The 17521-nt window shown below is 36.7% G+C and overlaps 1 protein-coding gene across 1 annotated transcript in view; it reads left to right on the forward strand.

Annotated features, from left to right (window-relative positions):
* ttc27 (tetratricopeptide repeat domain 27) overlaps positions 1-17521 on the forward strand; it is a 107851-nt gene that overhangs the window by 15156 nt on the left and 75174 nt on the right. The window contains exons 6-8 of the mRNA XM_041249967.1: positions 8531-8695; positions 9543-9676; positions 16690-16802. Of these exons, the coding sequence (XP_041105901.1) occupies positions 8531-8695; positions 9543-9676; positions 16690-16802 (412 nt within the window). The remainder of the gene's footprint in view (positions 1-8530; positions 8696-9542; positions 9677-16689; positions 16803-17521) is intronic.

Here is a 17521-nt window from a genome sequence, read left to right on the forward strand (position 1 = left end):
CGCCCTTAGGGTGAAGTTTGATTCTATGGGCACTGCAGAGTTTTACCCATTCATACCAGTCACATTACCACAGCTCTGCCTTCAGGCTGCTCGAGTCCTCAATGTTTGGTAGTTACAAGTACAAACCTGTGCGAACAGCTGTTTTCATTGTTGAAGATCAATAAATCCCCTCACAGATCACGACTGAGTGACAGGCATCTACACTCCAAACTGAAGGTTGCTTCAGCACAAGACATGACTCCGGACATTGACAAGCTAGTCTCACCAAAAAGGTGCCAGGTCTCCTCAACAAATGAACCTGCTCAGAACAGCAATTAGGTAAGATACATGTTTTGAATAATTGTAAGTTTTAAAGATTAATTCCAAGTCTGATTGTAAGAAATTAGTTTTATGCAGAGTGTGGCGAATCTTGTTGAAAGATATGTGATTAAAAGCAGTGAATAATTTTAAATAGGGGCAATCAAACATTTATGCGGCCCGCGAATGTAAGGTGAAGTTATCATATGGCCCATGGTAAAATTGAGTTTGACACACCTGGTGTACATAGTTCTTTTTTGACATTTAGCAATTAAAAGGGAGTGACTTCTGATGTAAACAAGTTGCATTTGAGATCCAATGGAACAAGAACATTAAAAGACAAGACATGCTGTACAACATTTATTTCAGCCCTTGTGCATAGGTAAGAGAAAATTACACTCAACTTTAACTGGATACTTGCAACAAGTTACACAGACCCTATTTTACTGCCCTGACTTGTCAAAAAAAAAAAAAAAAAAAAACAACATTTACCCGATCTTGCTTGGTAGGTGCTGTTTTGTTCACTCTCAAGTATTGGCTTCTCTGGGTTTGTGAAACCAGCCGTTCATTTATTATTTGGTATACATTCTTCTTTCAGGTGTAATCTGAATCTTGATCTCAAGTACTTTTGGTCATCGTTGTTTGTGATTTATGACCCAGATTTATGTAATTTCAAAGGAAAAATTATCCCAGAGAGTCCTTCCTCATGGACAATTCAAGTACCAAAGTGTGGTTTCAGTGTGGCCAAAAACATTTTCTGATATTGTTTTAATTGTTTTTAATATAGCCAGCTGTGCACATAATAATTACCACTGAATATACCAGCTCAGCAGTGTCTGTGAGTGCTGCCTTTTACATTGAGCATTGGGAAGCAATGTCAATTCTAAATACACATTCAGGTCCTCTTTGGAGGAAAGACCTGGACTGGAATGGCACTCGAGGGCAGTCTTTGGATGCCACTGCTTGAAATTTTGCCTTCAGCTTTATTAATAAAAATGTACTCGTCTAGTAAAACAGCTGCCATAAAAAAAAAAAAAAAAAAAAAAAAACCAACAATTACACCCCAAAGACTGATTCTAATGTGGGATTTCTTGATTTTGAGAACTTCATGTGGCCAAGAGGACTGTGAAACATCAACTGAACTATTAGTGTAGTGACTCGAGTGTTTACAATGCTGCCTTTTGATAGAAGTAAATGTCTGTGTAAGAATAATGTTAGCAGTTGTACAGTACAAGCACCATCAAGAAACGTTTGCATTTGCTTTTAATCTAAACACAAATGGGAGCCAAGAGTTTTGAGATTTCTTTGGAATTTCTATAATAGTGGCAATTATCAAAATTATTTCCGCTTTTTTAGGCCTGTTTAAGTTTTAGAAATGGCACGTTATTTCCTGGTATAATTCCAGGGCTGTTCTATTTTATGGTAACATTTTCATGTTTCAAATGTATTTATTTAATCAGGATAGAGCTTTAAGTACCCATTGGTCTATGAAATAAAGCCTTTAGTTCATCATAGAGATCACGTGTTACTTGAAAGTCTTCCCAGTTTGAAACAGATACATTGTCGTTTGTGCCTGTAGTGTATGTTTGACCTGACACTACCCCTCAGATATGTTATTAATGAGCTGCACGTCCTGCCAGCCAATCATAACTGCAACTTTCGGAATATGTAATACATCTTTTTGTAGATTTATTTTGTAAAATGTACTTTTAGTAGTATAGTAATAGTGTGCTGTTTATTGTACAGTGGTGTTCTGAGAGGGAAGTATGCAAGATGTTTGTGGCATACAAGATTACGATAGTCACCAGGATTTTTATTTATTTATTTTTTTAAACCTAGCTTGGCTAAGTGAGAAAGCTGCCTTTTAGCTCACTAAGGCCCACATCACTAGTTTGCTCTGTACAACTAAAAAGACATCAGCTATTACTCTGTGTTTTAATTCATTCACCAACATGTCAATAGCAGTGGATACTCTTTATATCCCTGCCTGCCACCTCACGTTTGCTGGACAGGGTAAAAACGGTTACACGTTTTTTCTTAGGGTGTTAAAACCACAGCTTTGCATTGTTTTCCTGCCGTTTTGATTTAATGTATTAAGACCTTTCATTACTTTCTGCTTAAAAAAAAAAAAAAAGAGCTAGTCAACTAATAATTCAACTGATGGAACAAGCCTTCAAACCGCAAGCTTGATTTTGCAGTTGAAAGCCATACAGTATCGAGACGTTTGTTCATGAGCTGGTGTTTAATTTGTACCATTTATTCCAAAAGTTCAGTTTCCAGTGGCTGACTTTTGATCAGTTTTAAGTATTAAGAGCCTTTGAGACTGCCAAGAATTTGTGGCAGCTTTGTTAATTATTTCTGGAAGAAACCTGTCCAGCACATCTATGTTTATCCTGACCAGCCATACTTTATTTTATGAGATGTTATCATTTTGTGTGCAAAGTAACTGATTATTTAAATGCACCTTTTCGATTATTCATTCATTCCAGACTTTCAAGTCTTCGTCTGCACAATGAAATCAGACTGTAAACTTAATCTCATTTTGTTCTAATATCAAAATTAAAGATGAATCATTTCAAAGGGGGTCACCTTTATGCCTGTGTCCACATATTCCCCAGTTACTTGGGATCGGGGTAGTCCAGTGAAGAGAAGATAAAACATACCAAGTTATTAACCAAGATAATCTGTTAATAGGTACAAGTAGTGATTTTGAAGCTTCCCATTTACTGTAAGATATAGCATTGTCATTTTTTCCCCCACATTAGAGTTCTGGAGTATTGCAAAATCTGGTCTGAGATGTTAACAACTTTTCAGAATTATGAAAAAAATAAATAAATCTCCTTAATGCTTCTTTTCAGGTCGTTTTTCTCATCTTTGCTTTATAGACACGTGGATTGAGTGAAACTGAGGAATAATGTCAAATGTGAAAATTATAAATGTTACTCAAAGTATACGTAGACTGTATAGTAGAGCTGCACAAACTGGTTGTTTGGATTGAGTTCTCTACAGATGAGGGTCCTGGGTGCTGATTGGGCTAATTTACAATTCCAAGTGAAGAAACAGCTGCTTGTGCATTGCTGTTCTCCACAGAATAAAACAATCATTCATCACAAATCCAAACACTTGTCTGTGTCTTCACTTGTTTCATTTTGAACGGTCGGTCAGCCCAATCAACACCAATGCTTATCGCCTGTTTGTCAGCACCTGCTTTCTGTGGCGAGCTCAATCGGAATAGGTTTGTGCAGTATTACTGTATAGGGAGTTACAGACATTAACCCTTTAAGGACCAAGCGATTTTCAGTGGGATGCTCCCCCAGGACCAGGGTTTTTTTTGGCTGTAGTTGACTCTCTTCCTATAAAAATTCACAAGTTTATTTTTTACAGTAGCATCTTGGAACTGGTGTCCTTTTTTTCAGAACACTCTGGGGAAACAAAGTACTTCAGAAACCTTACAGACATTTTTTTCAACATTTCGTAAAAATGTGTTTTTCTATGACCTGAGGGACTTTACAGTACTTCAAATGTCTTGTTGACCAGTTTCACCTGAGTGATTGGAATGACATGATACACATTTATTCTCAGGTTCTTTATAGGCAATAATGGACACTACTCTCAATCTATTTGATTTTCTCAAAATAAATATTTATAAATAAAATAAGTTACTCATTCCATTATTAGTAATAAGGGAAAAAAAATGTACCTGATAAATTTAATTCTCATATCCACTTGTTTCTTGATATTTGTAAATGTTGTAAAAACATCTATATTAAAACACGAGACAGAATACATGTTCTCATATAGCTATAAGTCAAATACATCAGATTTACAGTATACTTCCATTTTTTGCTAAGCTGTAAACAAGTTCCGACAGTGAAATACAGTCCCTCCCCTATTCAGTGATATGTGTCTGCAACCTATACTTCAAAGTATTGTGGCAAAGTATGTTTTTTTTAATTGCGTTTACCGGATCACGGGCCCAGAATGACACTTGGTCCTTAAAGGGTTAAAAAGAAACCACTGTACTAAGTTGAGGGTTGCTAATCTTTCATCTGCACACTCAGCACCATGTGTGTCCTATAAAGCATTTATTGAAATATTTTTTTGTAACAGTTAGCCTTCCCAAGATTCTGCTTCTCAGCAGGTGATTTGTATTCTAGCTGCAGTAGATCTTATTAAATGCATTTAGGGTCTTTTGTGAGGTTCTGGAGTGTAGTCTAAAAACAAACTTGGGAAGGGCATGGAATTCGGCATATATGAGGAAATTGTGCTTCCCAAATCAATTGTACTGTGGTTTTCTATAGGGGACAATCAAAAATGGTCCGGAATTGAAATGGCATTACCGCTAACTTTCTATGGAAAAACAAACCCTGGTGACCACAACAAAACCCAAACAAAGCAACTCAAATTAAGAATATTCCAGAAGGATCAGTGAATTAGTTCAGTCTCCCATGTTACTGTCTTCAATCTTCCAAGACCACAACATGGTCTCATTTGAAGTGCTTTTTAAAACCCAAAAAGTAATGACTAAAGTTAAGGTTTACAATTTTATGAAGGCATAAAACAGAGACTAACAGAAGTAGATTGGAGTAAAATAGAGAAAACATCCACAGAAAAAGGATGGCTGTTCTTCAAAAATGTAGTACTAGAGACGCAAAACAATTACATCCCTAGGCAAATCTAAAACTAAATTTCCAAAATGGTTTAATAGATCAATTAAACAAAATATTCAGTGAAAAAAGGCACTTTACAGAGTGTTTAAAAGGGACCAAAAACAAAGTACACAGAAACAGTACGTGGAACTGCAAACGCAAGTCAAAAAGGAAGTTAGAAAGGCCAAGAGAGAAATAGAAATGAACATTGCTAAGGGGCCTAAAACCAATTCCAAAATGTTTTTCCAATATTACAACAGCAAGGGCAAAATCATAGACAAAGGAAAAAAATAGCAAATATATTAAATGATTACTTTTCACAAGTTTTTACAAAGGAGGATACGGACAACATGCCCCACATGTCATCCTGTTCCTATCCAGTTTTGAATAACTTTAGCATAACCGAGGCAGAAGTGTTAAAGGAACTAGGAGCTCTTAAAATAAACAAATCCCCTGGTCCAGATGAGATCTTCCCAATAGTACTCAAAGAAATGAAAGAAGTTGTTTACAAACCACTAACCACGATCATGCAACAGTCTCTTGACACAGGGGTTGTACCGACAGACTGGAAAATTGCAAACGTAATACCGATCCACAAAAAGGTAAATAAAACCGAACCAGGTAACTACAAACCAATAGCATAGTAAGCAAACTTGTTAAATTTGCAGACGACACAAAAATAGGAGGAGTTACAGCAGCAAAGGTTATTCAAAATTATGTAGACAAGATTCAGAACTGGGCAGACACATGGCAAATGAAATTTAATAGAGAAAAGTGTAAGATACTGCACGCAGGAAATAAAAATGTGCATTATAAATATCATATGGGAGATACTGACATTGGAGAAGGAATCTATGAAAAAGACCTAGGAGTTTTTGTTGACTCAGAAATGTCTTCATATAGACAGTGTGGGGAAGCTATAAAAAAGGCCAACAATATGCTCGGATATATTGTGAAAAGTGTTGAGTTTAAATCAAGGGAAGTAATGTTAAAACTGTACAATGCATTAGTAAGACCTCATCTTGAATACTGTGTTTAGTTCAGTAATACCTGACTGTAAAATACTCTTTTTGACTTCCTGACGATTGTAAAAGCTCTGCGGTAAGTGGCACACTCGGTGGGCTCGCCTCCAGGATGATTGACTGATCAGCTCCCCAGGCAGGGATCATGTTTAATCTGACACCCCCCTGTGAAATCTGACCAATCCCCATTCATATAGTTTGTGTTGTTTCAAACCTATCGTAGCTCAGCTCTCCTTGATTTGAAAGTTGTGGGGTTAATCATGGCAATTGTTCTTACAGAGTGCAGCGGCGCGTTTTACGTTTTGTTCACAAAAAAATAATACATGTAGATAGACCTGCAGTTTATAAATAGGGTGGCTGGGGTCTTGGCTAAAATTTTTGTTTAATTTATGGGTTTTGCTCTACAGAAAATGGACAACGAGGGTGCAACATTTTATGAAATAAATATTTTATAACGTATTAAAGTAAATAAAAAATGACACTGGGCAGATGTTAAAATTACTATTCGTAATTGCATTAACATTAATAGACTAGTCAGTTAATAAAATGTTACACCCTCACTTTCTCGTTATTTATTCTGCTTTTATCAAATGCGAAATTAAGGACTTGGATGATTTAAAAGTGTTTCAATGGTTGTAGATTAAGCACCAAGGATGTTACTATTAGTAAAACCAGACCGTGATATAAATAAAAGCTATATTTTAATAACAATACTACTAATAACAATAGTACAATCAGTTTAATTTGCAGGGTTTGGCTGTGAAACAATTAAATGGGCTTTTAAATCCTCCAAGTCCTTTCTCGTTTTAAATGTGGAATAAAGAACGAGAATAAGTGATTATGTTTTGCTGTTAATAAAATTACGAATAGTGATAGTAATAGTGTATCCATCTTCACAATACATATTATAACATTGCCTGAATGCCATGCCCAAGATTGGTGAAGGTGGATGGAGGGCACGGTTTAATGTGAAGAGATCAGTAGTAGTGCATGCATGAGCGCAGTGGGAGAGTGAGTGAGTGACAGAGAGGCTGTCTCAGTGAGAGCGAGAGGTAGACTGGAATTTAGCACTGAGAGATTTTGTTTTGCTTAGTTATTTATTTTTCCTGTTCTAATAAATGCTGAATTCAAGCACCAAGCTACTGCCTGTGTGGCACCTGCTTTCATTTTACATGCAACGTCACAATATGTTATTTTAGAAATCATATTTATTTTAATATTGTACTGTTTAGTAGGGGGGAAGGGGGCGCAGCAAAAAATAATATATCTGAAGGGGGGGTGCAGCAAAAAAAGTTTGGGAACCATAAATCATAAATACCAACAGATAAGTTTACTCAATCATCAGCATACGTTTTTGTTCATTTATGCTCTAATATTTTGAAATTGTCCTGCGTCTTCAACTGTGCTTTCATGTTAGGTAAACCTTTGCTGTGATTCACTGTGTAACGTAATGTGGCAAAGTGGTTTGAAGTGCTCAGGTGTAGAAGTGATGCAGTGTTCAAGACAATGACAAACAACAAAGTACTGGTAAAGTTGTGGTTTATTTATAATCCAAAGTCTGATGACAACAGTAAAGAATAATGAGAAATGACAATACACAACGATGTGTATTGCTCAGTTAAATCCACAGACCCAAAGCAATAAACACAGTATTTAAACACACAGAGTTAACACAAACACCGTCACAAGTCCAAAGTGAGTGCTGTAATGCCTGTGGTGAAATACAATTTATTGTGACTAAGTGCAGTTTTGAGTGGGTTTTGTGCTGGCCTGTAGCGAAAGCTCCAGATTGTGTTAGCCGTCTAATAACAACAAGCAAGTAGATTTCAGACGAGACAAAACAAACAAGCAAAACACTCATGATAACAATTACATTCTCCTTCCGGTTTAGCGTTGGCCATACAGAAAGAACAGATCACCTTGCTGCTTCCCCTTATGTACCGTCAATCACGCTCCTTTGGTTAACGATTGCAACCGCTCCACCAATCCGCGGCTGCCATATCGCTTTCCTTCCAGGTCGATGACTTGGTGTACCATAGCTCCGCCCCCTTTCTAGATGGCCGACTTCCACCTAACCCTGGGAATTAATTGTCTGGCCATCCATTCCAGGGCACTCTGTACCCTTTACACAGCGCCCTCACAGGTCGGGGGGAGATTTATCACCAAGAATCATTCTTTCTCTGTCACACCTAATTTTAACATTTAGTTAAGCTTGCAGAACTGGAAGTGGCAGTTATTTTACAGTCTGACAGAAAAGCCAGCAATTGTTTTTTAAACCTGGACCTTAAGTTAACAAGTTGCTTCAGTGTTAACAAGTTGCTTAAGTTACGGCTCAGAAAAGCAGTATTTTACCCATAAAATTAAGATTGAATTTTAGGGGTTGACAACAGGCCTATACAGTATTGGCGGTAAAAGCAGGATCTACCACAATAATATGCTTTTTATGATGCAATTTGCATTAAATTCAAGACTTGTTGGATTTTTTTTGCGCGATCGGTTACGTGGTTACGTAAAGCGAAGTAGAATGCCAATGTTAATAATGCTTTCTTTTTGTTTTTCCAGTGATGAAAACTGAAGCTTTTTTCACCTCTGAAAAGTGTCGACACTTGGCTGTCCAGTTCCACCTAGAATGTGGTTACACATTGCTGTTCTGCTATGAGTATAAGAAGGCTAAAGAACATTTTAACCGTGCAAAGGATCTGTCCAAACTGCATATTAGCATGACAGGTAAAGTAGTTAATTTAGTGAACCGTTAAGTGGACAAAGTTCTATTTTTGTGTACAGAGTGACAAAAACAATGAAGAAAAGCATTCTTCCATTCTTTACGCATGAATTGGTTAACGTGATATTGTGGGCACACAGACATTTGAACTGAATGAGATATTTAAAGTAAGGCATTAATACCCAGCAGACTGACAAACCAGATGTGTCCATTCTGGAGAGAAAAGGCTAGAGTAAAAAGAATCAAGAATGTACAAACAGTTTAAAGCTTTAAATATGTGTTACTGGAAATTACAGTAAGTCACGCCTTTGCTGTCCCAAATCCACTTCAACAACACAAACCCACTTCAGTTCTTCATGATGACGTAGAGGGAAATTGCATTGTTTAAAGCTAGAATTATCAAGCAGATTTGTGTAGGAGACATCACGCTTTGTACAGATTTACTGTATAAGTGTAGCTGATAGAGTATTATGGTACTTACTGTTCTCAGATTGAGAGCCTGTGAACTCCTATTTAAACAAGGGACACTTATCAGATAATTGCATTTATATACTGACATGTCTGCTTTGTAATTGTTCATTATTTGGTAAAAAGTTTTTAAATATTTTTACAACAATATTGGCTGCCTGAAATATTTTCTTAGTATCATAAAAAAGTAGTACATTTTGATGTCCATGTCTATTTTGCAATGCACTTGAGCTATGGTATGAAATGAGATTTCTGCTTGATCATTAATTATTACGCTTGGAGCATGGGTTAGGGTTTTGCACACACTTTTCCAGCACCTTCCAGACCCCTGCCAACCCTTGACAGCTAATAAATAAATAAGAAATGTGTCTTGATTTCTTGTAGGTGCCTTGGGGAAACGGACACGGTTTCAGGAAAATTACTTGGCTCAGCTGATCCTAGATGTGCAAAGGGAAGAGGAAGTCCTCTCGGGGAGTGATCTCACCCCAGAACCTACCCCACTGGAAAAACTACCAAAGGTAATCAACAAGATCCCTCCTCTGCCTCTGCACTACTGAGAGGGGCAAAAATCAGCCAGGTTTCCTCCTACCAAGTGGGTCTGATCTACTGTACATTTGTCTGTGTAGGGTTTGAAGTCTAGTTCTGTCCTTTAGTTCAGGCGTTCCCAAACCTGAGATTTTTACCTGAGACCAGCCTGTTCAGCTGTATTAGGCATTGCAGCCCACTACTAGCACTTAAGAAAAATTACAAATTGAAAAAACATTTTTAAACTTGTAACACTGTAAATAAACTATCAAAATTGTTCATTTTTCATTTCTTTAGTATTTTATTGTTGCTTTTTCGTTATTGTACATACAGGTGAACCTGCTTTGTGTCATGATTGCCGCGCAGGCATAATTCGTGATATAAAGCGTGTCATGATATAAACTAGGTTTCACGTTTGCCTGTGGCAGCACATTACGAGTGGGAGGAGAAAAGAAAGAAAACTAAAGGTGAATTAAAGAGCAGTGTTTTCATACTGTACATTTAGTCGTTCTTTACATGTAAACAAATGCATACAGTTTACTGCAGTACAAATACGTTTTGAATCATTAGTTGGAACTAAACAGTTTGTGTCTATCTAAAAAAAAAAAAAAGCACAAATTGTTGACTGATGAGAGCTATCAATTAAGCGTTGCACTTTTTTTGTCCATTTGTATAAGGCTGACTGTTTAAGAAAAAACATTTGGCAACGTTGGTGTTTTGTAACTTAACTGTATCCCGTTAAGACACAGCATTTGACAAGCTAATAGTAAGCGAGGTAATTTCTCAAAGAACCTATGGTGCATGGCGAGTGGTTTTTGAAAAGTCGTGATAATAATTGCGGTATGATGTTAAACAAGGTGATATAAAACGGGTTCATCTGTAGCCCAGTGGAAATTTATAATTTCTAGAATGTTCTTGAAAAAAAAAAATTACAGGAAAACTCTTTTTTGTAGCAAAAGTTTTGCTTTTGTGGATGAGGAAAAAAAGTTACAAGAAGTAATTATTTATTTCAGAATTTTCTTTAGCAAAAATGCAAATTCAAAGTATTCAAACCCTGGTAAGGACAATTAACCATTTACGGTCCTATGTCGGACCAGGTCCGACGTTACAATTTTCCCTTTCCAGTCCATTGTTGGACCATGGCTGACATAATCAAAAAGATGTAAAGCACAGGTCTCTAGTCGTTTTTTTCTCTGGAAAAAGCCAAGAAAACCGAGTGAGACCGATAGGAGCCGAATGAAGACAAAAAAAAAAAAGAAAGGGCGTATCTGATAGCCCCATGCACCTCAGAGATAACCCAGACACAAAGAAAGGAGATAGCTGCTTCTGCATTCTGCGCTCAAAGAATATCACTGACATTTGCAGAGCTCTTTGAGATGTATTGTAATAAAATAATGACTTGGATCATGTTATTGGGGAATTTGCTGATAAAACGTGTGCTCAGGAGAGGATTTATCAATATGCATGTCTATAAAGAGGCATGTGAAAAATGCATAGAACAAGGGGTGGGGCTTGGCTGGAGATACAGTACTGAGTTGTCTTTTGCGATTCAGTACCTTTTAAACCTGTTTTACTCTGAAAAATTATTTTAAACAGTGTGTGTGAAAATGAACTGGACCTGACGTGCTTGACAAACGCTGAATAAATGAACAGCTAAGGTTAAATTAGCAACTAGTTGAGGCACCTTTAGCAATAATAACCTTTTTAAACGGTTGAGTTATTTGTCAGTGAGCTTTTAGCATAATTATTTTGTGATTTTCTTTTTACCATTTTTCAACACAAAATTGTTCCAGTTCATTCCAATTCTGAGGACTTCTCTTGTGCACAGTCTTCTTTGACTCATACCAAAGATTCTCAATTGGATTTAGACCGGGACTTTGACTAGGCCTTTCCAGCACCTTGATTTTATTCTTTTAACCATTCTGAAGTAGATTTCGATGTGTGCTTTGGATCATTGTGGTGTTGGAACGTCCCATTGCACTTTAAGTTTTGTAGTGGAGGGTTTCAGATGATTGGCCAATATCTTTTGGTATGCTGTGGAATCCATTTGACCACACATTGGAACTATATTTCCTGTACCATTAGAGGAAAAACAGCCCCATAGAATGATATTACCACCTCCATGCTTGACAGTAGGTATGGTGTTCTTTTCTTTGTACGACTCACCAGACTTTCTCCAAACGTAACGACTATTAGCGTGACCAAATAGCTCGATTTTTGTTTAATCAGTCCACAAAACCTTTGTCCAGAACCTATCCATCATTCAAATGCCGTTTTGCAAACTTCAAGCGATTGTCCTTGTGACATTCTCCTAAGTGGCTTTTTCATTGGCCTGCGACTATTGAGACCGTCACCATGTAATATTCGACCTGTGGTTGAAATGGAAACCCCAGTCCCACTTGCAGCCAGTTCACTTTGAATATATTTGGCTGTCAATCTCGGATTGTTGTTAACCTTCCTCACAATTCTTGTTCTTGGTAAAAGAACCTTCTTTCTTCCAGACTGAGGGAGCGTTGTGACAGTACCATGAGTCTTGTACTTTTTGATAATAGAAACAGTAGTTGAAATTGGGATACTCCAATGCTTGGAAATATTCTTGTGTCCTTCTCCTCCTTTATGACAATAAATAATGTTCTGCCTAAGGTCTTCAGGTAGCTTTTTACTTTTTCCCCATATTGACTTACTGTTAATGACAGCAATCATCCTATGCCTAACCCTTTTATACTCTCTAAGAATGTTCACCTCAATCCAGTATTTTCATATTGAAATTTCTAGCACCTTGTAGACAATACTATCATAGTATCAAAGGGTATGAATACTTTTGAATTTTTGTAGTTTTGCAAAAAAAATGCTGAAATAAATAATTGTATACATCTATCAACTTTTTTCCTCATCCACAAAAGCAAAACTTTTGCTACAAAAGATTTTTCCTAGAATTCTTTGTTTTCGAGAAATTTCTAGAAATTATAAATTTCCATTGGGGTATGTAAACTTTTGACTACAACTGTGTGTGTGTGTGTGTGTGTGTGTGTGTGTATACACACACACACACACAGAATGTTGTTGCTGCTGTTAAAATCGGTTTTATAAAGCCTCTTTTCAATAGCTTCACACCTCCATCAACCCCTTAGTTCTCAGTATTGCGGTAAAGGTGGCACTTGGTGTCGAATTTAATTGAAATACTGAGGCAGTGCTGTATTTAAGGCTTTCTCCTCCAAAGTGTTTTTATTTCTATATTCTGATTAATTGTTGGAATTTTATAGCAACAAACAATTTACAAATTCTTAAATGATTTGTTTCACAGGGCCCGATTTGGTACTAATCTTAAAAGACCTAATGTGGGTGAGAATCAGCTGTGAAAACCATAAGAATTTCTGAGTTTGTTTGTTTGCAATTTTAAATTTTTTAATAGTGTAATAGCCTGCAATACCGTATTGTGTTTATTATTAAGTTGCATAGCTGGAAACAGTATGTATCTTATTGTGTTGTATAAACACTCAATCACACACATGGATATTCTAGAGACGAATAGCCCTCCCTAAACCCAGAGGATTATCCCATCTGGTATTTGTCAAAGGAAAGGGTTAGCAGTTAAAAAAAAAAAAGCGAAGACTGAATTGTTTAAGGAATATCGCAAGAGCATAGCAATGCTGCAGACACTTATACTTTGCTAATGCTGTAACTCATAACATAGGCTGTGTTTCTTTTAGCGGTTTAGTTAAACAAAGGTGTTCATAAGTATGTGGGTCATCATGGTGTACATACAGTATATTCCTGACCTGGCCATGGAAATGCTGTACTTCTTTTATGTCGCTCTACAATCGTTACCATTGGGATTCCAGATATATCAATGTATTTGGGCCTTGGTGTCTGGCTGTTTTCATATCAAACTGTGAAGATGGTGCACTATGGTAAATAAACAAGATCCCTAAATAAAAACCTTCAGGAAATCCCATCGACCATATATTTCTCTCTTTTTTAATTTTGTAATTTATTATTTTTTTTACTTAATACCGAAGCCTTTAACCTGAAGTTAGTCTTTGCCAAAGGCATTTCTGAATCACCAGCAGATTACTGTGAAGCCGGGATTCTGCGCTTTAGAACCCAGTGGCGCAGTGGACTAGTGAACGATTTCTCTGCTTGTTTGAGAGTTCTGTACTTGGTGTCATGTGTCAGCAGGTGGCTGGTTAATGGATTATTGATCAGTTCCCTGATTAATCTGCACACTCCAGTCCCCGATCAGGGTGAAGCGATGTGGAGCTCGTGCAGTAGGAATTGCATGCCTGGCATTCCTCCTCGTAATGTAGCTGTGCAACAAGCGTGGCAGGGAATGTGTCTGGTGTTTTCTATCCATGTACTATACTTCCCGCAGTGCTGGTGTCTGAAGAAAGACAGAAGGTATATTTGCTATAGAATGGTGCATTTCGATTTGCACAGAGAAAGTAATACAGTATAACTGCTGATAATTAAAGAGTTGGCTCAGCAAATGTGTACTGTAGTGATGTGTACTGTAGTGATGCGTACTGTAGTGATGCGTACTGTAGTGATGCGTACTGTAGTGATGCGTACTGTAGTAATGTGTACTGTAGTAATGCGTACTGTAGTGGTGTGTATTGTAGTAATGTGTACTGGGGGGGGGTGGTCTAAGTAATCAGGACTATGTTGAAAAATATAGCTCATAGATGCCTACAACACAGGACATTTTTCAACACTGCAGGGTGTTCTGTAACCCTTTAATTAGGGTGGCGAAATGTAATTTTAGATTTTATCAAAAAAAGGTCGCATATATTTTTGGTAATCAGTTGTTTCATATAACTTAATCTGAAATGAAAATATACAAATACTTTTTAAATGTATAAAAAACACCTTTTTACGCATGAAAAATGTAGATTTTTTTTATTTATTTGCCATCTTGGATTTTGTTTTTCCCACCTTTGACGACTTTGAGCTTTCGTAATTTAAATTTGCAATATGTTTGTATAAAATATTTGTACTAAATGAATAACATGTTTTACTCTAAGCTAAACAAGCGCTTTATATGGGAGATCAATGTTTTATGTGTACAGGCCAGCCTCTTGAGAACCTCACATCTCGCTATGGGCAAAACTGCGCCATTGTCTCAGACAGTAGAGAATGAGTTAAACTTCGACAAACCTGAATGCTTAATCCAACCAACTTATCTTCCAAACCCCAAAGAATAATTCAGAGAGGTAGGTCTTCCAGACACATAGCATTAACCAATTATGTACATTTCGAGAAAAAATATATTTGTTGTTTTCGAAATACAGGTCCAAAAATATACTTTTTTTTTTTTTTAATATTCTGACCTGTCAGAGTAACGCAAAAACAGGGATTCAGAAATATTATGCATTACATTTATTTTTAAAGCAGTTTGTACGTGTAGTATAATGAAGTCTGTGTAATTTTGTCAAAAAATAGTTAAACTGCAACTGAAACTCCAGCTGCCACCAACATGGCGCCGTGGCTAGTCTGGAAATTCAGTGGCAGCTTGTTTAAAATAAATAATTCAAATCCACTTAAAAAAAAAAACTTTTTTGTTCCAAATGTAATCTAGGTGAATTGTACAATCCAAAGAATTATATATTTTGTGAGTTCTGTATAATATTTTAAGAAATGATTATTACGAATAGTGATGGGTTTCATTGTCTTTTGCGATATGTAGTGACTTTAAAGCTCTGTAAACATAAAATTACTCAAACAGTTAAATGTTGTAAGACAGTCATGTAGTGGACATAAAGTTGTATTAATAAATTTATGTATTTTGCAGTTGATGATTACTGGGATAATCTTATATCGATTTGAGACACTTTCAGTCTCAACAGGGATAACGTGATCAAGCACTGATCTGCCCGCTATAGTTTAAGGACGTTATTCGTTGTCATACTCACAATCAGGCACTAATTGGAGCACATATTGTTACTAGGTATCATAGTCCCAACCTGACGTTTACTGTAAATTACACACTGCTATATAGTAATGCGCTGTATTTAATTACGGTTATCTGTACGGTAATAATAAGTACACCCCTGCAGGTCTGTATCCCCAGAAAATACTACATAATCTTGCTTAGCTAACCGTACTACTATCTGCTGTCTGCTTCGTTTTCAAAAAATAAAAATGTATTAAAAACCAAAGGTTGATAAAAGATATACTGCTTTCCTGATCTGGAAGGCCATCTGCTTGGTGGAAAATATATAACAGTTCCTGGTTAATTTACTTCACATAGCAATGTTTATGTGAGTATCTTTAAGACAGGACAAGTGGAAAAATGATATATTAGACGATAACAAAAATCAGTTAATTCTAAAATTTGACCTTAATAGCCACTGGCCTTTGACTTTAAAAATCATACTGCTTATCCGAAAGCCATTCTAAATCACCCGTATCATAAATCGTGGAAAACACTACTTTGGAGGTTGCTGTAAAAGATTATGGCACTTGCTTTAATGTGTATAACCTTCTTAAAAGTTAGATTTTGATAGCACTGGAAACTAAAGCCATTTATCAAAGACCACAAGAGTAAAGTGGGGTGCTGCAGGTTAAAGCCCTATCCCAAGACTGGGTTGGCATTGAAAGATCCAGTGCAATTACTTTTTAGAACATTAATACATAGTTTTAAAAGATCCAATGCAGTTTTAAAATATAGTGCACAAACAGCCTTGTGTTATAAAACAGTATGTTCACCAATACAGACCAGCCATTATCAAATACATTATTTATCAATAGCTTTTGTCTATTAGTCGACAGGTTGTACTTTTTTTTTAATTTATTTATTTTTAATACAAAATTGCGTTCAAATTAAGAGCTTTTAGGTGTTCAGGTATATATTTTAAGACATTTCATTTACGTCTCAAATATTTAACTTGGCTAGGCAAAGAGAATAGTTTCATTCTGATTATATAACCCTGTTGAAGCCCTTTGCCAAAGCATGCGTTGGCGTATTTGCATTTGACAGTTGTCTGTTTGTGTTTGTTTCTGCCCGCAGGACCACGATCTGACTGATGATACAGTGCTGAACAGGATTACCTTGGCAGAGCCTGACCAGTTTCAGAAGCCTGAGCTGTGTGCAGAGGAGCAGGCAGTGATTCTTGGAGTTTGGTAAGTCACCCATCTCCCTACTGCAGTTCCCTGCCAGAACCATTTAAACACCCCCGGTCTGAAGACTTTCACAGTTGCTGGCAGAATCAGTAAAAGGACTAGGAAAGGATATCATATTGTGTGTACTGCATAATATTGGTTTTGACCATTAGATTCCCAAATGTGAATTGGAAAGGATCTTTATAAGGAGCAGCAGAACCTGGGGATATAAGGAGTAAGTTTTTTTTCTCTACATACATGTGTCGCATTTAAATTTGTATATGAAAATATTGCTGGGGGGGATGATTGGTGTTTATTTGGTTGCTGGTTCCAGTAATCAGAAGCTCCTTTTGAATAAGAGCTAATAAATAAAAGCTGAAGAGCAATGCACTTTATATTATTGTTGTAATGGCGTTTTAAACAGATTTACTTTGACAAAGATCCTGAAGATCGTGCTCGGTGCAGTTTAAGGAGACAGAATGCACCAGAACTTAGTATTTTAGGTACTGGTACTATAGTTTAGTAGCCCAAGCTATAAAGTCGTTCCTGTCTCACTGCAGATAAGAACCGATTTACTAAACCTTTGGGGTAATGACTGAATTACTACACCTGGTGCTGAAAAGGTGCAATGCAGTTTAATCTCGGAAATCCGGATTCTTGTCCGATAGTGCCCTCTAGCATGCAATTACATGCATCAACACATTACTACGCACCATCTCGGTTCTTACACACATTTGAAC

The sequence above is a fragment of the Polyodon spathula genome, chromosome 5 (assembly GCF_017654505.1).
Source record: "Polyodon spathula isolate WHYD16114869_AA chromosome 5, ASM1765450v1, whole genome shotgun sequence".
Taxonomy (NCBI): Eukaryota; Metazoa; Chordata; class Actinopteri; order Acipenseriformes; family Polyodontidae; genus Polyodon; species Polyodon spathula.